The 23,953-nt window shown below is 38.3% G+C and overlaps 2 protein-coding genes across 2 annotated transcripts; both read left to right on the top strand.

Annotated features, from left to right (window-relative positions):
- Positions 1-692: 692 nt before the first annotated feature.
- Positions 693-15,587, top strand: mpzl1l (myelin protein zero-like 1 like). The gene is made up of 6 exons (XM_048230958.1): positions 693-921; positions 2,119-2,288; positions 6,610-6,823; positions 7,038-7,167; positions 13,042-13,147; positions 13,462-15,587. The coding sequence occupies exons 1-6, from the start codon at positions 849-851 to the stop codon at positions 13,561-13,563; spliced, it is 795 nt and encodes a 264-aa protein (XP_048086915.1). The 5' UTR covers positions 693-848; the 3' UTR covers positions 13,564-15,587.
- Positions 15,588-16,728: 1,141 nt separating this feature from the next.
- lrrc32 (leucine rich repeat containing 32) lies at positions 16,729-23,726 on the top strand. The gene is made up of 3 exons (XM_048238080.1): positions 16,729-16,907; positions 17,606-17,696; positions 20,519-23,726. Exons 2-3 carry the CDS (start codon positions 17,610-17,612, stop codon positions 22,388-22,390), a joined length of 1,959 nt encoding a protein of 652 aa, XP_048094037.1. The 5' UTR covers positions 16,729-16,907; positions 17,606-17,609; the 3' UTR covers positions 22,391-23,726.
- The last annotated feature ends 227 nt before the right edge of the window (positions 23,727-23,953 follow it).

Raw genomic sequence — 23,953 nt, 5'->3', positions numbered from 1 at the left:
CTTATTATAAAGTAGTACCTCACATTGTAAATCCCTGTAATTTATTATAAACCCAGGCATTTAAGAAGAAAAAATCTGTTGAGTCAATTCAAATTAAATATGTTTCATATCAGTCGATATTGATGATTAGTGCATTTTTTTTACCTGTTATAGCCTAAATGTCAACACAACCATGAAAAACACTCAAATGAATAAATGTAGGCCTACACATAAGTCTGAATGAAAATTTAAATCTCACATCTCACACATTTCTTCATATTACAGTGTTTCCCCGCAGGAAATTGTTAGATATGGTTATGGGATTTGGCGAACACTTGTGACATACAAATACACAACAATATAATACTTAAATTTAGAATTTAACAGGGAACAATTTAAAATATTGGTCAGGCTACATACATTAAGGAGAACAGCAATAATAACAACAATGTCAATGTCAAAATCTCCCTTTATGCAGAGCAGAGGCAATGAGGAGCAGATGTAGTTGTTGACTAGCCTATGTAATTTTGTTATTGCAACAGCCAATTATGATCAATGAATATCGGCCAAATGTTTGTTATTGGCCATGCTAAGCCAGTAACGACCTTAAAAAATGCATATTGGTCGACCTCTTTTGTTGTCCCATGTAGAGATTTAATTCAGATAGGCCTAGCCCTGGTCCTACGTCTTGACTAACATGCTGGCGTCACATGTCCCGCCCATCAATCCTGAGGAAATACGGGAAGAGCAGAAAGAAACCCAAGCAAGCAAGAGTGTATTAATAAAGCAACGTTAACATTTAAGACAGTTGCCTGTTTATGTCACGGGACGAAATCTGATTGCAGTCCATATTATATGGTTACAAAAATATGGATCTCAGATTCATAACCAGAAGACACTACAGTCTCTTACTATGTGGGGTCATCATATATCTTATCTACGGTAAGCACAAGACTTTTATAGCTAACGCTAGCAGGCTAAGGAACAGGCTAACTGGAGTAACATTAGGTTAACATTTTTTGCGCTATGTTTGTGACTTACTTTTCGATTTCGTGTTATGAATTTGGGGCCTTTATTGTGCCTCTTCAATAATATGGGTTCTAATTAAAAATCGACATTCACTAACGTTAAAACCCAAGTGCTAGTTTGTAACGTTAAAGTTGTAGAAGACTGTAGTAGCTAAGTATCAAAGGGCTGCAGGAACTTAGCGACAGTAACGTTAACGTTATATTTGGGGCCGTCAGCTAATCAGTTATGCACATGATCCTGTCTCTTGGAACCAAACACAAATCTATTTTATAGGTGCTATTTTTGTTAAGGTCTTTGGCTAAAAGTGTAGTCATTTGAAAAAATCCACTCAAACTCAACTGGCTAGAAAGGGTGTGCTTGCTATTATGCTAACGTAGCTAAACATAGCGTTCTAGCCAATGATGGTAAAAATAATGTAACGTTACTGCGGGAGTGGACTACAAAAGATAATTAACCTATCTCTCTATCGCACCCTGTGTCTGGATGCAGCTCTGGTTTTAGGATTATCCTTTATCTGTCGTGAACTACAGAATTGATGTTAACATTAAGGCACGATTTGTAGTTTCCCCTTGTGTTTTTATAGGTAACGGTAATTCTAGGCTTTTTGCGGTGTCTCTTTTTGAGGCGTGTCTGAAATCCATCTTTAACGTAACAGGTCCTACGTTAATGTGAAGGACAGACACAGACACCTGCCGTTTCCAAGAGCCGTCCAGGTTCTAAAACTAGCCTATACATGACTGCTTTATAACAAACATGTAAAGTCTGTATTTAACAAGTCATTAACGTTACAGTGCATGCAAAATAATGCACTGTATTGTTATCCGGTGCATACATTAGCGTTATCTGTTACTTTCACAGCCAAAGAAAAAACTAATATAATGAAGGAAATAGGGGAAGCAAATGGAGTTAAATAGGCCACATAATTTATTTTCTACTTAATCATAACAGCACAAATTGCAGATGTATGATTGTGAGATAACTAAACACAGATTGTTTGTGTGTAACCCTCACTTCTTAATGCACTGGTTGTAATTGATAGTAACTTTCCACAACGAATACGTTTTGTTTTGTCTCAAATACAGTTTATTGATTTACCTAATTTACCCATAGGTACGCTTTTGGTCACGGCTATTGAGGTGTATGCCCCTGAAGACGCATTCTTTGAAAATGGGACCACAGGAACGCTTAAATGTTCTTTCAAATCAAAAGAAGTTGTCAGCAGTGGAGCTTCAGTTACTTGGTCTTTTGCACCGGAAGGAGCAACAGACAACCCAACTTCAGTAAGATTGAAACTCATTTTTCAAAAGGCTTATGCGAGTTTAATGCATTTTTGTGCTCTTTGAGGAGGTACAGTCCTGGTCAAAGTTATGGGTAGGCCTACTCTTTCATTTAAAATACATAATAATGTCTTTAGATACACAAATTGATATTTTTGTATGATGGCACATTGCCTGTGAAGCAATGTTTGGTATTTGAGAAGTATTGTTCATAGACACCCTAAACTTTGTAGGACTAAAGACAAACCTGCTATCAATATGATTGAACCATTCTTGAAGTTCATTCTTGATTGAAGTATTCAAACTAGGAGTGTAAAGGTACAATTATTCTATAGGTCTTAGTTTTGGGACCTAAGCTTAAACATTGTTGAACAAAATCTGAAATGGTGCTGCAACTATTTCCTTTTTCTTATACAGATATTGGTCAGTCGTATTTCAGTGGGGTGCTAATCATTTTTGAAACAAAAAAATGAGTTTACGAGACCCTCAATATCACCAGTTTTGCACTTTTTTCCATATTTAGGGCTTTATATAAAACTAATGGGCATGCAGTGCAAACTTTTAACAGCCCAATCATACCGAGAACATGTGTGTCTTCCACCCTACAAAGTTTGGGCAGGCTGGGAATAATACTTTTCAAGATGCCCAAACATGGCTTCCAAGATAAGGCACTCTTAAGGAGAGGGTAAAATTAGGGCTGTAACATATGCAACAATATATGCATATCGAAACTGAAATCATGACATTCATATCCAAAAGCCTGTGTCGGGTGTGAGAAGGCAGAAGGTCAGACTGTCCTGAATCTGGCAATATAAGAATCATGGTGGAGGGAGACTAACGGCTTCTACACACAGTTGCGTGCGTTGCAGTGCCGGAGACGCATCCCATTCACTTTACATCGGCTCACATCATCCGTTGCCGAACTGAATTGTGGGTCCGTTGCGTCGCGTTTCTCCCGCGCACGCGCTGAGAAGTTCAGCTGTTGCTGCACTGACAGACGGCACTGGCCAATCAAGCCAATCGACGGACGGCACCAACCAATCAAATTACGGTTATACTTCAAGTGATTTGCATAGCTACCGTCGGGAACACCTACGGGCATGCGTTGACGGAACGCAACTGTGTGTAGAAGCCGTAAGGGGCTGAGCAATTTACAGAAATATATGGTGTGTGCCTTACAGAAATAAATTGCATTGTTTTATTTAGTGATGAAAAATGACATTTCTGCACTCCACATCTGTGACCCGAACTGATCTGACCTGAGCTTGTGCGTTAGCCTGTGTGTGCACTCATGACCATTCTCTACAACAACTTTTTACTGCATTGCAATGAACAAAGTAAAGGCAAAAAGTGTTTTTTTCTTGAACAAATTGGGATGCAATGGGAGCCTTGAATTGGATACCATTTTCTAGAGGAACACATGATAGCGTCAGATTATGAACATGCTTTGCCATAAAGAAATCACAAAAATGTGAGGTAGGTTGAGCTATATGAAGTTATTATTTTGCTGTCACTTCATGTGTTTGTATAATGTGATCCCTTTCACCTAGAAGGATGTGCTTGGTTCACGAGAAATTCAATGAGAGTAATGGGTGCGCAGGTGAACGCAGAGCAGTATAGACTGTAAATATGATGCAATATTATTTTTTTTATTTGAATACTTGATTGTACAGTCAAGTGCCTAGTCTCGTTGGAAAGTCCCACTTCTGCTCTGTCATGCAATAAAGGTTTTATCTCGCTGCAATGAATGGATCCGGAGCAATTTAACAGAGAAGAACGGGTGTGTTTTTGTGTTTTGGCACACCTCAGCTTGCCGTGGTGTATGGAAAACAGGCCTCAGTGATGGACATTATATGTACAGTTAAGAACAAAATTATTCATACCCCTGGCAAATATTGATGTAATGTTGATTTTCTCTTTATCAATATGTTTGTTCTGACTGAAAATGACACTGTCACATGCCAAAAGGTTATAAGACAATGTGGGAGAAACATGGAATCAAAAAAAGAAGCGTTTTCATATTTCTTAACATTTTTATGAAAAATGGCATGTCCAAAATTATTCATGGTTCTTATAATATCTACCAAGCCTCTCCATGTCTCTACAATCATTGTAGACCACACCTTTTTAACAGCAATCTGGGTTTTCAGTCAGGAACGATTATTTGCCATCACTGTGCTCACGTTTTTGACGGATTAAGGTCTGGACTCTAAAATGTTGATATTGTTCTCAGTTAACCATTTCTTGCAAAAATCTCAATGTAGTCCCTTGTTTTAGTGTTACCGTTTACTTTGAAAAGTTCACCAGGTCCCATTGTCTGGAAAAAAAACTCCATTCACTCCATCTCAAAATGGATCACTTGCTCATCTTGGATGCTGATCATGGATCACTCTTCTCCAAATATGCACAACTCAGCTAAACCTTTATAAGGGCACACCTGGACAAAGAATTTAGCTTTCGCTGGATTTTTTTTTTGACCCAGGCCCATGGCCTGATATTGGCACCATGTCCATTTCAATTGTGGGGTTAGAACAGTATTCTTTTGGGATGTTTTTCAACCAGGGGGACCTGGTGACCTTCTCAAAGTAAACGGTAGCACTAAAGCAAGAGGCTACACTGAGATTCTGGAGGAAAAGATCAGGCAGTGTGCCAAGAGACCTGCCCCAATAGGCACCATTGGACCATTAAACCATACAATAATCCAAAACATACAGCCAAACATGGCAAGAAATGGTTAACAAAGAACAATGTCAACATTTTAGTGTGGCCCAGCCAGAGTCCAGACCTCAATCAGTCTGTGAAAAATGGGCCTTGCAACCCACATCCACACAGGATGGTGGCGACAAGGACACACTGAGGTTGGGCGGTGATGGGGTGAAGACACAGCAAACAGCAAACGTGGATTGTGGTGAAAAGTGCAGATTTATTTACAGTGCTATAAAAAACGTGTTCCGGCACAATGCCAACAAAAAATACTTTTCCAAAAAATCAACCAACCGGTTTCTCAATTCAAGCACAATTCGCAAATTCACCAATACTCTGTATCCAACCTCTCAGCAAGCTGATACTCTCCAGACTCCCACCCTGAGAGCAAAAATCCCTCGCTTTAAATAAAGCCATCCATCACCTCTAATTGGTAGATACCAATATACCAGGGTCATTTCCTCTATACAATGATAATCATCCCTTATGCATAGATCACAATCATACATGGAGCATAATTCAACATAATGTCCATATTATACAATAATAACATTTCAATATATGTATAATTAAATAATAATTACACTACAGTGCAGATAATCACTTTATATGGCAACAATAGTTCCCCCCCTTCAAAACAACAATTTCCCCTGTCCCAAACAGGGAATAAAATAGCCATTGCCCTGGGGATCGTGTTCCTTGGGGAAACAAAGTGATGCAGGACCAGGACGTGAAAGTAAGAGCTATCAGTGTATTGTTAATGTTTGTGTGCACAATGTATGGACTAACGGAATGCAATGGGTTATGGAGCAGAATCGACGGGTACCACGTCGTTCGCTATGATGTTTGCAGATGTTGGGTGAGTAACAGAAAGATGTGTAAATAGCGATCGCTCATGAATGAATTGCATCGCGGTTCCCGGCACCGCGTGTAATTACAAACATGTGAAACTAAGTGCATGTAAGGGTGTGATCGTGTAGGAGAAGGTAGTCAGTTTAAATGTCACGGGGAATGTCAGGCGAGTTGGGGAAAAGGAGGGGCTACCTTTTCACACAGTCATAAAACTTAGCACAAGGCCAAAGTAAGGCCAATGACAAATAATTGTTCCTGCCTCAAAACCCAGATTGCTGCTAAAAAGGTGCAGTCTACAATCATTGTGGAGACATGGAGAGCCTTGGTAGGTATTATAAGAACCATTTCGAGAGCTTTGATGGCAAATAAAGATGTTTCTATTGATTATTTAAAAAGGGTATGAATAATTTTGGACATGCCATTTTTCATAAAAATGTTAAAGATAAAAACTATTATTTTTTTTGATTCCATGTTTCTACCACATTGTCTTAAAACCTTTTGGCATGTGGCAGTGCCATTTTCAGTCAGAACAAACATATTGGTCAAGAGAAAATCAACATTACATCAATATTTGCCAGGGGTATGAATAATTTTGTTCTTAACTGTATATATATTTTTTTAATAGATTATGCCTCAATTGGGTGATGAACACTTTGTAACTGGAGTGCAGTTTTGCTTAGAGTATTGTGTTGTTGTGGTATTTCAAGATGAGGTAAGTAGAAGTTTCAGCCATTCTTAATGACTGACTGGTCCTTTCTTCTCTTTGCAGTTCTTCTATTATACTGGTGGCAAGTCATACCCAGGATCTCTTGCACAGTTTGAAAAACGAGTAAATTGGGTAGGAGACCTAAACAAAAAAGACGCATCAATTCAAGTTGCCCAGATGCAATTCAGTGACAATGGCACATACTGGTGTGATGTGAAAAACCCACCAGATATAACAGGATCAGCTTCACATATAAAAGTTAGGGTTGTTATAAAAGGTGAGTCCAATATAACTCTTACAATGTTTACATTACCAGAATATTGGGGATATCCCACAATGCCCTGCATAAATACCAGTAACATTTGTCTGTAAATCAGTATTGAGAATAAAGTGCCTGAAAACTGTCTTCCAGTATCGGTGGAATAGAAATTAGGTTTAGATGTTGTCGCTTTCTGAGCAGAATTTTTACATCATTGTTCTTTATTTTTCAGAATCCCTACCTCAAACCAGCCCAGCTATTATTGCAGTTGGAGTGATAGCAGCGGTTATATGTCTGATTGTCATTGCAGTTGTCACTTATTTCATCATTAGGAGGCAGGAGCCAAGTCATGGCTATGATGGGTAAGCTATTTGAAGAGTTATTGCCTGTTTGGGGCTGGGTGATGGCTGCTTTGGTTTATCTTATACTGAAGACCAGGTGTTTACCAAGTTTACCCTAAACATCCTTTCAGCCTTCCATTAATGTCCCTGGTGTGTTTGGCTGTGGTTGTCTCTAGGCACAAATGTATGTCACACGATATCATTTAGGAAAATGTTGGGCTTTATTCCTAACAGTCTCAACAATAGATGAGTAAATTCAAGTTAGATCGACCCCTCTCATCAAAATCTAGTTAGTTATTAGATTATGCATATAGTAATGAGTACAAACTGCTGACAGATTGGGTATGGTGCTTCCAGACTCAATATTTTCTAGTATTGAGCCATAAGACACAGCATGTAAGCATGGCCAAACTTCTCTGTTTTCATGTTGGAGCCTTTGTTATGTGACTACAAAACCAGATAGACTTGCTTGGATGGCAAATGTGGAGGTCTGCATTGTATTTCCTTTAATTCCAGTCTGTTAGTACTAGCAGCCGGTGTGTATTAAATTCACCTTATATTAGTATGTGGTATGAATAGGATATTATGGTAAATATGTAACATGCCGTTGTAAACATATTCATGAGCTGCAGGCCTCTAAGGAGTCTATATGATCTACAGGGATGTAGTAATACACTCAACTCACAATTCGGTACGATTCATGATTTTTAGTTCACAATCAGCTTTTCTCACTATTTTTTTTTTAACAGAATAAGCTGCAGACAAATTATGACTAAAGCATATTCCTTTATTTATATGAACTCAAGAAGAACACAAGGTCTGAACTCATCACCAATTAATGCATATTCTGTCTTAATCTGGCGCCCTGATGAGGTTGTTTTAAATTTGACTAATCTGACGTGTGAACAAGTGAACTCAAAAGCTGATTACTCCCATACCGCACTTGGGTCCACGTGCCCACAGAGACCCGGGTTCGATTTCAACCCAGGTCATTTCCCGGCAGGGCTCGAAATTAACTTTTTTTTCTCAGTGTCCCGCAGCTGTCCCGAATTCTACTTGCCACTGTCCCGGACTTAAACACCAGTGTCCCAAATTCAAGTTCTTGTTTTTAATAAACAGCATAATAATCAGTAACTTGCATCACTTAATTAACTCGTTCTGGTCCACCATGTCAGTTCTGAACAATTTATTAAACACCATTTCATTAATCATCTGCTGTTTCACACAACACTCATTTTCAGAGATTGCGCTTTTGGCTCTTTTTTTGAGGTTGCACTAAACATTCATTGTCCATCGTTTTGACGGACAGGGTTGTAAAACATTCGATCAATAATCTATTTTCACGTGTCTTTAATTTCAATGTCAGTTTGGTATGATGTCATGGCCACAGATCTCAGTGAAAACAATAAGTAGCCTAGCGTGGGAAAATTACCACAAAGCTGTCAGATAGGCTAGCCTACTCTCCTGCCACGCTGTCACCCTCAAATGCGTTCCCAATTAAATTAATTAGCAAAACGTAGTTAGAATATGTATCTCGATGGAACAAGCTGTTTTGACATTGTAAACGTTCTCTAAGAAGAGTGTAAAGCAGTTTGCAGTACCCTAAAGTTAACCACAACGTCGTCTATTGCTGGAAAAAATAGCGAAATGGCCTATTTTAATAATTTGATAAACTAATAAATGCTCGGCGGGCGGATTAAAGTGCATGGCCGCAGTTTGGACACCCCTTAGAACTGCCACAGCGAAATGTCAAATGCTAACTTAAATAACTGTTTTCATTGTTATAGGCTACCTTGCAACACTATCGTTTTGTCAAATCGCAGTTGCAGTAGGCTATTTAGCTCAGCATGATATTGGTGACGTTTGTCTGTCAATGACAGAAAACACGTACCGTTTTAGTCAGAGAGGACTGTCATCTCGTTTTTTTTTTAGAACACCAATGTAACCTTAGGCCTACACTATCAGTCAAAAATGTTCACAATGTCATGAAAACAAATGCCATTTACCTGCCTGCTAGTTAGGTAAGTTAACCTCTATATCGGAAAGTGACCCATTAGGCCTACCGCCCTTGCCCTATTTTTGTGTCGGCCTATAAGTCACAATATTCATTTAACCAATACGGCAGATTCCTAAGGAAACGCAAGCACCCAGCCCATTTGGGTATCTTACTATATTTGTACCAAAAATAACATTGTAGCCTACAGTGATTTGAAGAGCAGTAGCCTAAACAGTGTTGTAAGGCTGCGTGTACAACACCGCTTTACATATTTCTTTACAGATCAGCTGGCTAACGCTGCTTTTGCCAGCTGCCCGTCACGCCAGGTCAAATTTTGTATAGGCCAGATTCTGTATTTTATTCAGACAAGAAAGATACGTTTAGATTCCCATGTGAACAGTTTAGGGAAAAAGTACCTATTTTGAAATTTGCTTTGCCATTTTTTCTACTGACCCAGAGTTGTCCCAGACATCATTCTATTGTGTCCCGGAAGCATTTTTTATGGTCCCCGGGACGTCGGGACATCGTTAATTTCGAGCCCTGTTTCCCGGTCCCACCCCGTCTCTCCCACTCACTTCCTGTCACTCTCTTCACCGTCCTGTCACATTAAAGCCTCCCAAAAATATTTCAAATATAATAATGATAATAATATTAATCATAATAAATAATGGTTTTGTTCTGTTTAGAATTGTAGAAAAAGAAAATATAATCGTTTAGGCTCCAGAATGTAATGGATTTGTCTTTGGCCCATGCACATGTTCAACCATTTAATGTAAAATGGGTCAGTATTTTTGTGTAACTAATGAAGAGGAAAGAAGTGTATCATCCTGTGCTTTATTGGCTAGCCTACCTCATTCTACTGTCACATATAATTGTTTTTGTAATGGATATAGTGACACTGTATAGTGAATTGCTCTATATTGATAGTACAATGTAAGAAAATGTATGCATCATTACTTCCACAGAAACTTGCTGCTATTCATATTCCATGCTTTGTATGAGGTTAACAAGAGATGAAGTTAAATTAAGTCCCTTACTAGCCTTCTAATCTTTGCTGTTTATCTTAATTTATCTATTACCCTACACCCTTACTGCACTTGCATGGAAACTACATTTTTGAGCTTTTCTTTGTGTAAAAGAAATAGGCTAACAGTTTTAATGCATTCATTTTCTCTGTATACGTCAACTGAAATGCCAAGACTAAAAACCTTTGATGTTGATATTTGTAATGAATATTGAAAGGTTGAAGGTTTTACGTAGCCTCTTCCCTTTACTCCAAGCACCGAGTTGGACTTATAAATGATCCTGATCCTCTTGACCATCCCCCAGAATGTTCTGCAGTGATATCCCCACAATACTGGTTTTCTTAGAAAATAGAGGTAAAGATAGGAGGAAATGTTTCTAATTATCTCAAAAGTCAGTCCAGCCTCTTGGTTTTGAGGAGAACAAGAGGGTAATCCTGAAGACTTTGTAGTAGAACCCGACCAATATGGGATTTTGAAGGCCGATATCGATGTTTGAGTATTTCAAAAGCCGATAACCGATATATCGGTGATAGTCATTTTTAACCAGCACAAATGTTCTCACATAACAAAGTTTTGTTCCTAGGTTTCTTAAACAGTCATGGGTGTGTTTTGGGCGTAACATCATTTAAACCAATAAGAATTACATCTGTCATTCCTTTTAACAACGTGCAGCGCAACTTCAAACAATGCATCGGTATTTTAACAGTCAGCGGCGCATTTGAAGGATCTGCTTACGAGCTCTATGGAACAGTTATAACACTAAACCATGCTTTACTAAATCCTAGCATAGTATAGCCTACACACATTTGCACTCGTATATTATTTGAACTCATTGGCAAAGTGAAACTTCACCGTGGTGTCAGTCAACGACAAAACAGTTATACATAGTTAGTTACTTTCACTATTGACTGACAATGGGTTACCATCGAAAACATAGCCTGGAAAAAGCAACTTTTATCCTAATAATGTTCGAATGACTGAATAAAAAAACGTTATCCTGTAGAGGAGTTGCTTACGTCTGGTGACCGTGTATCTTCAGCTGTGCTTCATATTTGCCTCTCGCTTCTCGCCTAATGACCTTTATCCGTCATTACCAATTTGCAAATGATGGTCAATAACTACTTATTGTGAGATGTATTTCGTAATCTTTATTCTAATTATGTTTCCCATTGTAATCGTGTAATTTGTAATGTTTTGCATGGATGTGTGCTGATGCGTGTTCATGGATGATAGAAGGATGGAGTGTTGTGCACCCGCCCATATTACTGTTGATAAAGCGCTCTTAAAATAACATATAAACAACTCACCATGGACGTTTGACCAGGTTTCCCTTCGTCAGTGGCGTAATGCGTTTTAGGTAGTGTATGATTGCGTTTTTTAGACAACGCACCAGACCACTATTTAGGATGTTCATTGCCACACCTCCTCCTGGCGCATTGTTTAAAAATGAGACGTGCAAAATACGAAAATAAACCTTTCACTGGGAAAATAACGAGTTTTCCACCATGCGCTAGTGCATAAAAAGGGCCCTAAAGCTTCAAGCCCATTATATGTTCTATGCACTTTAGTTTTGACTCTGAGCACTACCAGGAAACCAGTGCCAGTAGATCTAAGAGACCTTGTAGGTTTGTGTTTTGCAAACATATCTGGAATATATTTTGGGCCCAGCAAGTTTAGTATCTTATAGACCAGGGGTTCCCAACCTTTTTCATTACATGGACCGGACAACATATATTTTTGACGGACCGGGGACAGGGACTTTGATATTATTTTAAGAGAGGTTGCGGATCATTTTAGCTGAAAATGTTGAAATTTTGGCAATTTTAATGCCGTTTAGGAAGGGCAGAAATACCTTTATAAATGTTTTTTTTTTAAAGCGGTCATCACCACATAGGCTATTTGCTACAATAAAGCAACACATGGCTCTGGAGAATTGTATCACTTTTATGAAGTCGCTTTGCTTATTAGATCCTAAGCTATGTGAGAGCTAAGTACAAACTGATAGGGTTGTCTCCAAAAGTAGTACAGAAACACTGAACAGGGGATTTTTTTCATAATACAGTTTAGCCTCTTTTAAAATAAAGAAATGCAAGCAGCAGAGGTTGTAGGCTTCAGAAACCTTAAGCATGTCTTTCACCTAACACCTGCTTCACTCTCATTGCTAACAACTCATCCCTTTAATGCCCATTCTGCTTTCCCTCATTTTTACACATTTGAAAATAATATACCAAAGCATTTTTTTATCAGATTTATTTTTCATTTATACAGGGCAGTTGTTTTAAAGTCCCATTTAGAGTACCAGGCTATTGCAGTAGACAAAAATCAACCAATTCTGTGAATATGTAGATTGTACTTTACAGTCATTTTTTATTCTGCTCCTTTTTTTGCTTGACAGACTTTCTTTCAGGGAACATATCTCTTGATTTTTGTCTAGTTTAGCACACAGTACTGTGCAGAAGTTTAGTGCATTTGCCCTAATATAGGATAACTCTTCTGTTTATAAGTAGTAAATCACTATTTTTTGAAAGTAGTAAAATTGATATAGGTATATTTGGTTTACTTAACTATGCATGGTAAAAAAGTGTTCATGTAATTTTGAAAGCATCCATGTATTACAACTTTTTTTCATATGTGCCTAAAGCATTTTGCACAGTACAGTATGTCCATTGCATTGAGTACTTCATATTTCTGAATCGCCCATTTCTCATGCCATCTGTATTTATCTCCATCTCTGCGTGTGCTTGTGGTTGTATGCTTGTTTGTGTGTGAATCTGCTATGTTTTGTGTGCAATTGCTTCCTGAACCTCTCAAACGAAATCCACCCCAATGCTGGCAATACAAACGTGATACTTGGCAAACCTATGCTCAAACTAGCTGCAACTCCAATGACACCATTAGCTCCCAAACCCTACGTCAAGGAAAGAAGGCAGAGTCCAGTATGGAGAGTTCAAGGTGTAGCAGCCCATCGGCTCCTGTTCAGGTAGGAGTATTCCAACGCTGCTACCAATTGGTTCTTCTGCTGGCCTGGCATTCTGTCCCTATGCTCTGCTTTGCTCCTGCCAAACACAAAGAATTAGCTGCCTTTTTATTAGGGGGAGGGGGGGGGAGGGGGTATAAAAGGCAGGTTAATATTTGCCACATGGTTTTCTCATTGCAGCTCACTGGACTATTTTTCTCTATTCGTGTGTTGTAATGGGTGCAATGGTCTATCCTCTTTTACCACAACATTAAGGATTTTGATGTCTATTGGATCAGCTATGGTTGTCTTTTCTCAAACCATACTTCTGATTACAGGGGCCGGTGATTTATGCTCAACTTGATCACTCTGGCAACAAGAACTCATCTGCATTCCACAAGGTGGAGCCAGTGGTCTATGCTGACATCCGTAAAAACTAGATCATCAAGAGGAGACCAGATGGGACTGGGCTTTAGGAGTCATTGTTCGCTGCTTCTGAATGGATTACTGCTTTGATGATTTTGTGTTAAAATGTGATGCATTGTGGTTTATAAATTGCATGTCAAGTTATATGTAGAGACCATAGCAGTCTAGATAACACTAGATCTTACAATGTAAGTCATTTGGCTGGAAGATTGATATGATTGGCCATATATTTTGGATGCTTGTAGTGTTGCTCTTGCTCACTAATAAGCATCTCACTTAGTCACCATGAAGGTATCTCTATGGTTCTGTAAACTCTGTGTTGCAGTGCACCTAACAATGTCTTGTAAATACCGCTACTAATGTTAAATAATGATACTAGATAGAAATTAGAAATTTGACCACAGAGCAATGTGAACAGAATTTTATTGTACAGAAGTGTTGTGCTTGTCTGTAATTTATTAAGTAACAAGCACAAAGAGTACTTTAACATCTGAATATGATACAGTGGGGAGATGAGAGTATCATAATTCCTAAGAAATGTTGAACAGGCAGTTCTTGGTTTAAACTTAACGTTCATACAAATTTAGCAAATTATACATTTGCTTTTCTCTGCTTTTGATGCCACCTTTGTAATTATGTTTTTTTAAAGATGTGTGTATTTCTTTTATATATATTGCATTGTGATTAGTTTTAGCTTTGGTATCAAACTTTAATTTCAGAGCCATCACTGTTAAACCTTTGGCGTAATTTTACCAATGCATATGTTGTATGCAAATACACATATTTGTGTGACACCAAGGCATGTAACCACCCAAAGAATGTTAGATTTGCTACTGATTTTTTTTTTTTAAATAACCACCACAAATATTAACTTGAACCACAATTAGTTTGTTACTTCCAGCCTGGTTTTAGTTTATTTCAAACTAGATCCTCTCTTAATGTCTTAATTTGTCTTCCATTCTTCCATGTTTTGACAAATCTTGTATGGTCAGTGTCTGCAACACTATGGGCAGGTTTCTTATGCATGGATTAAGCCTAGTCCTAGTCCTAGACCAAAAGAAAACCCCAGTTGAAAGGACTAGGCTTAATCTATATACTGGTTGAAAGTGTCAACAGTGAAAGCCATTCCTTTCCAATTTTTTTGTACGGTCTACTTAATTAATCAATTTACATAATCTAATCTAGTGATTCATTCCAGTTTAGTAATAAGGAGAAGGTGTGTGAGTGTTTGGTGTCGTACCAGTCGTAGTTGTAAGACCCATAGTTTGATCAGACATGAATATCAGTGAGTAAATTGTGTGCGTTGCCTTATTGTTTAACGGTTTATTATTGCTGTCAAGGTATTGTTGACAGTTGCTGTACACACCTGATGGCCTTCATAACACATGCATATGCAGGTTTTCTCTTGTTCCCTTGTATGTGGCCATTTAGTTACTAGTGCCAGATATCTTTAAAATGGCATGACCAGTCTCTCAGTACCATATCTGAAGTGTATTTTACATTTGCCTTTTGCTGTATTTGGTACACTCCATCATGACTGTTTATGCAGCCTTATACACAGGTTTACCCAACTTACTTTGTAGACATTCCTAAACCAGTGACCAAATGCTGGATTGCTTATTTTGCAGTGAGGTGGGTGAGTGAACGAGCGAGCAAGCCTACCTTTTTTCTAATCTCAAAATGCCTTTGTTATCTGAATGTTTTTGCTACCAAGCATTCCATTTATGTTTTTGAGAATGAAATGTAACCTTTCCTAGGGTATGCATCTATTTTCAATGGTCTTGCCATAACTGCACTATTTCCTGTGTATTGGTTCCAAACAAGCACTACTAAACCTGTTATATTTGTCCCTGTGTCTCAGAACTGGAATGACATTTAAAAAAAAAAAATAGTGCCTTCATTTCACCTACTAACTTAAATGGCTGAAACTCACTGAAGTTGAGGAGTCGGATTTACTTGTTTCATTGTACTTTTGTTTATGACAACATGTACCAGATGCTCCAATTTTATATAAAATAAATGTCAAAGTTACCTACAATTAGTTGTTTTCATATATTGTTTGTGATATAATTTGTGAAATGCTACAATGTGTCCGTACAGTATCAAGATGGTGGTCTCACTTGGCCAGTACATTATTTCAGGAAGTATGGAAAGCTGAAAAAAATATTAGTTTTGGGAGGACCATGATACATACTGCAGTAAACAAGTTGCCTTGAGTAATTGATCCATACCCTATAAATATAGTTCAACAACACTCATTCATAAAATCTGTCAAATAATCCCTGTAAAGATGCCCTCGCCACAATGAAAGCTGTGATGTGATGGCCAGAAAATTACAATTTGTCAGGCTATACAATTGCAGTGTGTGCATATTATGTGGCTTTTTTTCAGGAATTTGGTGAATGGGTAAGACCAAATTCTATATATACAGTCTATGGACTACACTGTCAGTAGAACTTTGTAGATTAAATTAACTACGTAAACTAGAGTTATTTCCATGCCCCGTGTATGCAAGTTGAAAAGTAATCCAGCAGCAGATTCTCTGTACTTCTGCATGCCCTTTTGATATATTTGCAGGCCACAGTAGTTTTGGTGTTTCTTTTAAGACCTACACCACCTATTTGCTTGCTTGTATAAAAGCAATTGACCTGAGGAGACAAAGGTTTCTTGAAGGGTTTCCTTGTCGTGGGGAAGGTTTACACCACTAGTCCTTTTAACTCTGTTGTAAGGGGTAAGGTGAAGGGCTTTGGGTAACAATAAAAACTTGGAATCGTGGTTCGGTTCAAACCAAAAGGATGTTGTCTGAGTCCAACAGACTAGTTTCTAAAGACTTGGGACTGGGCCCTTGGTTAGGCCTACTTCAAATACAGGAGATAATAGTTTTTGTTTGGTTTTTTATCGCCACCTGCTGGCTGCAACGTTGTCCTGCAAACATGAAGTAGCCTAATGGGTCTAAGACCAGGCATTGATAATAGCCTGGCACGGTCTGTTTGAAAGAGCAATGTATCAGTGGACCAACGGGTTCTTTTTATGTCTTTACATTAGATAACGTCAATCTATCACTAGTTGCAAAGAGGATAAACTGAAGGGAAAAAAGCTAAGGTCCCGTTTCGCGTGTGTGCGTGTTTGAGATGGGGAGGGAGAGAGTGAAAGACAGTCAAATCCCAAATAAGGCATGGACTAAAACGGAAAGGAAAAAAAACAATGATTCAGGATATTCCCACAGGATGTGTTGGCTGAAACTGGAAATGAAAGGTGTTGTAGAGCTCGCTGCATGGATAGTGAGGAGGATGTGAGAGAACAACGGATATGTTCAGCGTTGTCATCCGCAGATACTAGGCTACAAATTACAATCAAGGTAAAGTTCTAGGTTACAAATTGTTGTTACTGTAGTTTGTTCTATGTTGTGTGCAAATCACGTCAGATGAAAAGTTTCATGTCTTTGTGGAGAGAGGAATTGATTTATTTTTCACCAGAGTGTTATGGAATGGTTGCTGGTGAACATAGAGTTCAGTAGAGAAAACATTCGTCTTTTCATATAGTCTAATATAGGCTACAATATTTGTATAGTGAAATGTAACAATTTTACAATGCATGGTTAGGCTACATGAAGCTATACCTGGCTAATGTAGATGGTGGGGTCAATCAACGTTATTGTTCTCAACTCTAAACATCACTTTTTCAAGATAGCCTATTGGTTAGGCTATGTCTGAGTGTAATCTGTAGGTGTTTCCTCTTAAGTCAAACGTTAAGAAGAAGTTGTGGTGGAATTTATTAAATTACTGCGTGAACTAGGACTAACACAATAGGAAACGGGTGTTCTATTAATAGAGTGTGGTTGTTTCTATTTGAAGTGCATCACATTTAAAAGGTAGTGAGAGCTTGCAAATTATGCCTCAGCAAATAGCCTGAATAGCAAAGTCATAGGTCAGGCCATGACATTTAGGGACTACTTCCCTGATGAATAGGCTATGTTATTTGCTTGTTCAGTCAGGTTTGTCATCCAGTCTTTGACTAAAGCATTATGTACTCCCTCACAATTTTTACTCTTTACAGCACCATGGGGGCTAGTTTCTGGCTTATTTTGGTTGTTGTCAATGACGTGGCTGCCTTCATGCCTCCACAGCAATCTTCACCATGTGAAGTGGTAAGTGATGACTGAATGACAGCTTTAGCTTTGCAGTTTTTGTTCTTAATACCATCCACATTATCACTTTATATTTGAGTTGTAGTAAGATTCTTGCATGTTTTGGGAAAATGACAACAACTAGGTCTTTGACTTTGAGTCTTAAAGCCTGGGCTTGGACCTCTCTAGCTCCGTATTTGGAAGAAAACTTTGAGTCACTGCACCCAAATGGAGTTAATCAAATACAAATGCCTTGGACTGTGCCCCATGCTGGAATGCCCTATAATGGCCAGTGAGGAGTTTATGAATTGTAGTGTGTGACCGCATAGGTAAGGTAGACTGTACAATAAATTTAGAGCGTATGTCTGTGCCTGTATGTGTGTAAAGTGGATATATAGATCACTTTATTCATCCCCAAAGGGAAATTATGGTGTTAGCAGCAAATAATTAGATTAATATCTCACACACACACACAAGTCAAAAACAAATACAGTTTAGGATATTAAGTCTCTGTGCAATTGAATGTGAATTGTGGATTCTCCTCTCCCGGCACATAGCGTTATTGTAAATTGTTATAGCAGTGGGCAGGAATGGTCCTTATTACGGCGAAGTTGGAGCAGCCTCCAGCTGAAACCACTCTGGTTGCAGACTTACTGTAGTACTTGCAGCGGATAATGTGCTGTCCATAATGCTAAGCATGTATGTGCATTTTACGAGGACCGATTTGTGGGCACCCAGCAGGAAATCATATTGTGATTGTAACAATCATTCGGCAGTCAAAACAAATCAATTGGCAGTGTAAAGAATTACTCACTCCTTCAATGATACTTAAATGCTTAGTTCAGCCTTGCAATTCTTCCTGGTGCAATAACCTATTTCCATTAAAATTGTACACTGAGGAAGTAGTTATTTGTTTTAAAAAAAAAATACATTGGGGACTAGTTTGAGATGAAAATTGCTAGTGGAAATGGCAGCACATGTACACACTTGGATGTGAAAGTGCATAGATCAGAAAGAGAGGGAAAAGTGTGGTCCAAGGCACTAAATAGTGGGTAGACCTAGCCAAAGTTAGTAAGTGAAAGGTTTAGTTAAAGCCAATTAATATTATTGTTGAGCAATCCCATTAATTGAATACATGAGATTTTACATACAAAGTAAAAAGTTCCCAAAATCGCTGTGGGTTCTGGACAGTGTTTGTCAAGTGAAGTTTCTCAAGAAATAAACTGTAGCACTTATTTTATTGTTCAAAGCAATTTAATTGATTGACACATAATTGTAGCTTGTCATAAAATCTTTTAAAATGCCTACGCTATATCCTTTCTAAATGCCTATTCTAATGTTTAATCAGGCATGCAATTTTGAATTTATAAGAAAATGAATTTTGCTTAGGGAAAAGAGGCACCTTCACACAACATTTCAGTACATGTAACGTTGTCAAAAACTGATATAGTTAAGCTCATAATTATTCATACCCATGGTCAGAACAGGCCAGTGAAAGCCTGTTTACTGTAGCTGAGCATTGGGTCAGAGGTAGAAATAAAGATACTGGTAACTGTATGTGTAGATATCTATGGCATTTCCCATAGAAAGAACCTGAGGTGTAAAAGATGCAAGAGCAGCAGTGATTAGTAATTTATGTTGCAAACTTTAACCTGCTCTGGAGCATTGATAAGAGCTGAAAACATATAAAAGCACCACCTGAAAACCAATCAGTTATATAGGAAAACAGACTAACCATACTTGGAAGCTTCTGTCAAATATTTTATCTTTGATCCTGTGGATACATTTAACACTGTTGGAGGTGAAAGAATGACACCATGATGTACACTCCATAGGAATACATCAAAGCAGTTTTATTTAAATAGATACATCAAAAAGATGATGTACTCATGCCTTAATTAATGTTGAAGTAATCACTTTTAACCCTTAAAGGAGTACGGGAATGTTGGGAAATTAACATTCTAAAGAATATCTGGGTTCATTGAATTCAACATAGAATTTTAGAACCTTCAATTTTTGCGGAACTTAGAATGTTCAAAAACCTAACCTTTAAGGGTTAAAAACGGGGAGCTTTAGAACTCTCCTTATTCATGAATGGCCATATGGTTCCAACACTGCCCCTTACATATGCAAAACAAGTCTAAAGCAGAAAGTCTGGTTTGACAAATAAAGCTGATGACCACCATCGTGGTTATCGTAATACTAATGACCACAGATTGCTAGTTCAGGGGTTTTCCAGCCATCTTACACAAAGCCTTGTTATGTCTAACTTGCTTTGTAGTATACCCCTCTGAGACCTGTACTACAAAGCGAGGTTACTGGCTTACCAAAGTAACTGAAGTACCAGAGTAACCTAGTGACATGGTGCAACTTCCTGATTAATCCATACAATGAAAGGTAGATACATTTTACCCAGGGTATGATGCCATGGTAATTTACGCAACATTTCTAAACTGCTCAAAGCTGTTTTATATTTGCGGTTAACTCAACATTACCCGTAGGCTATATGAATCGCCCCTCCGCCCGCAATCTTGAAATACATTGGCACACAGATTGTGTTAAACAAGGGTGATTAAAGACCGTCAAAGACCGCCTATCCCAATGATAAACTCCCATCTGAGGCCATCTAATAACTTTGGCCACTGCTGGGCTCAGAGACTATAGGACTATTAACATTATTCCAATGAATAAGACAACTTGCCAGGTCGAAATAGGCTGTTTTTTTCCCGTTCCTGCTGCCAATAGGGTCCATTAACTTTTTAGTTAGTGAGTTTCTCAAGTCAACTGCCTCTGCCTCTTATTTTGTCATGATCTCCTATTGGCATCTTGTTTTGTTTCCCCAGGTCCAGATGGATGTTTTTTGCAATGACAAGAATTTAAGAAGCATTCCTGACAAACTACCCCCTGGCATTAAAAAACTTGATCTTTCCCGGAATCTGCTCCAGAATCTCACACAGGAAGTCTTGGCTGTCTACACCAGCGTTCACCATCTTAACCTTCATTCCAACAAGATTAATTTTATCCAACCAGGTATCTTCAAGACCCTTACCAATCTTCAAGTCCTGGATCTTTCACGGAATAACCTGGATGCTTTTGCTGCACTAAAAAAAGATGTGGGGCGCCTGACCTCTGTGGAGAGCCTTGATTTATCTGACAATGGGTTGTACACAGGCATGAGCGACTATTTTCTGCGAGATGCACCAGCATTGATGAACTTATCTCTAGATGGCAACAGCCTCACAAAAATAGACAAGAGCACTTTTGCTGGATCTTCAGCACTCAAAAAAATTAATCTGCACAATAATGTAATTCTGGAGATTAAGGAGGGTGCATTTGAATCCTTGAGTAACCTCTCTGAACTGGACTTGTCTATGAACTCTATTACATGCATCACTGACTTTAATCTCTCCCAACTTAAATTGCTGAACCTCAGCAAAAACAGTCTGGAGCTCTTTCAAGCCATTGATATAGACACAGAATATGAACTCCTTTACCTAGATTTAAGGGAAAATAAAATACCTTACTTTCCCGTTCTTCCCAAGATGAACAGGCTTATGTACCTTGATTTGTCTAGAAACCGTCTGAGAGGTGTTAATATTTCGGACACTGCTGAAGAGAGCTCATTTAAAGATCAGGATGGATTAAGTAAGAGCATCAGTCAACAGGATTTATCACAGCTCCTTTACTTAGATATGAGCTTCAATCAAATAAGGTCTTTGCCATCTTTTTTTTTCGATCGCATGATGTTACTCGAGACACTCAATATTAGCAATAATTGTTTAGAGACCTTCAGTGTCGGTCATGAAACCCCTTTAAATTCATTGAAAACCCTTGACCTCAGTTTTAACGCGATGCAAAACCTCTCTTTCGAGCACAACACACTTCTCTCATTAGAGAGTTTGTACTTACAAGGCAATTATTTGAGCTCATTGGACTCCAGTATATTCTCCAGACTTCCTCACATAAGAGAACTGCATCTTCAGCAGAACTACCTAACAATCTGCGAATCTCAGCCTCAGGTTAGCCATGGATGTGTCTCATTTTCTTCCATGCCAACACTTCAGTATTTGTCACTCTCTGTAAACAGCCTTGAGGTTGTGCCCCAGTATGCATTCTATGGCAGTCCCCTACAGGTACTGGATCTGGCAGGGAATCCAGGCATATCTATTCACAAGTATGCATTCTGGGGTTTAGAAACATCACTGACTCTTCTGACTTTGAAGGAAAATCATCTTCAAAGCCTTAATACTGACCTATCTGTTTTAATCAACCTCAGGTTTGTTGATTTGTCCATCAATAGGTTAACATCCCTTCCCTTGTTAAACAAAGACTCATCGATTGAATTCCTGAATCTACGAAACAACAGTCTGGTTACCCTAGAATATAACACAGTAGTTGTTTTGGAAGGCACACTGAAAACTCTTTACGTCAGTTCAAATCCCCTTAGCTGCTGCAGTAATCCCAGGTTCCTCAACATGGTTCAGGCGTCCAATGTGAAGATTCCTGATCTCGCTAGTGTCACATGTCTGGACTCAAAGAATGTGGAGATCAATATCGCTAATGTGTTGCAGGACCACTGCAAGACACTGGACAGTAAAAGCTTGAACATCCTCATTGTTGTGGTCACCTCTGTGGGATTGATTGTGGTATTAGTTGTAGCTTTTAAACTCTGTCACATGAAGAGGAGGAGACATAGCAGTAGCTTTAAGGCATGAACTATCACAACACTTCTGTCTGTATTCAAGAGTAAGGGGGGTTCATTGGAAAACAACTGCATGAAAAAGGACACAAATATCTTACATTTCACAGATATTTTCAACCACTGTGCACTGTGGACTGTAAATACAACATGAAGTGGAAATCATATATTTGTCATTACATGTGATACTTTCAACTTTCAAATGAAGGTTTTGTGAATGTGCACTTTTTGTATAACAACACTACATATTTTAATGTTTGAATATTATATAGCACTTTAATGATTTTGTGAACATGTGTTGAAGTTGTTCTGGATTTGTGAAATTAATGAGAATACCAGAAGAACAGGAAGTAGAATAGTCATTGTGCCCATGTTTAAATTTTAATTTTTAATATAAGTGAATGACTACAATTCAATATACCATGTATGAAGGCATTAGTTTTTGTTATTTCTGTTTTTGAAACCCTACCACACACCATAAAATACCAAACTGTGATATAATACATTTTGTTTTATTTACTTTCAAAGAACCAACTACACAGATAGCTTAGAATTTAGCTGAGGGAGTATTTCCAGTGTAATAAAGTTTGTTGGAACACCTGCACTTGTTTTTACAGCTTGCTGGCACGGCAGCTTCTTTTCCTGTTATTGACTAAGCGCCACTAAATGCTTTCTTATGGTCTGAGTAGAACAATATGTGCTTTTGGGCGGTGCGTAGCAGTCATTAGAGCATTGGTAAATAATGCATTTCTATCAGTTACTGAAAAAGGTAATGGAATGGTAATCCTCATAAATTAGATGGTCATTAGATATTTTCAACATGGAATATTCTAATTTGTTTAAAATGACACTTGCACATGACTGTTTTGTAGGCTACTTAACTGTACATAAGACAAATCTTAACAGTTATAATCAAAACAAGTAGCCATACACTACTGTTATAGCCCATACAAAGTCACATTTTGTTCTGAGTATTGCTAACAATGTGTACAGTACAATCTAAGAAGGTACTTTTTTTTTTTACCTGGATTCACAAGTGCATTAAGAATACAGCCCACTTCTCAATTTGATGTTTCCACTGAAGGCATATTATGTCATAACAGGACTCCGGTTAAAGGAACTCCTATTAAAGGAAGACTGCTGTTAAAGGAAGTATTTCACATGATCACTAGTGGGAGGAACTATCTTGCTTTGTCCTGGTTCGTTCATTTTAAGCTGACTCATTATCTCTTTTATTTCATCCTCTTCTGCTTTTCTTTACATGATTGAACTCCAACTGAAACCACTAAAGGTCACATCATGATGACAGTAAAGACTATAAGTCAACATTAAAGGGGTCATATTATGCAAAACTCACTTTTGTTGTGCTTTTGTACTTCCATTTGGGTCTCTGATGCTTCTACAAACACTCCAAGTGCGAAACAAAACCGTGCATTTAGTTTTTCATGGGTTAGTTGAGAGATGTTGGATGTCAGAAACCATGCACTTCTGTGAGCTAGTCAGATTTCTCCCCTATTGTTATGTCCCAGTAGGGGAAATTTGAATATTACTACCCCCAGAGCCATATAGGGCGCTGACT

Source organism: Alosa alosa, chromosome 2 (genome assembly GCF_017589495.1).
Source record: "Alosa alosa isolate M-15738 ecotype Scorff River chromosome 2, AALO_Geno_1.1, whole genome shotgun sequence".
Classification (NCBI taxonomy): domain Eukaryota; kingdom Metazoa; phylum Chordata; class Actinopteri; order Clupeiformes; family Clupeidae; genus Alosa; species Alosa alosa.
This window is presented reverse-complemented; position numbering and strand designations above follow the sequence as displayed.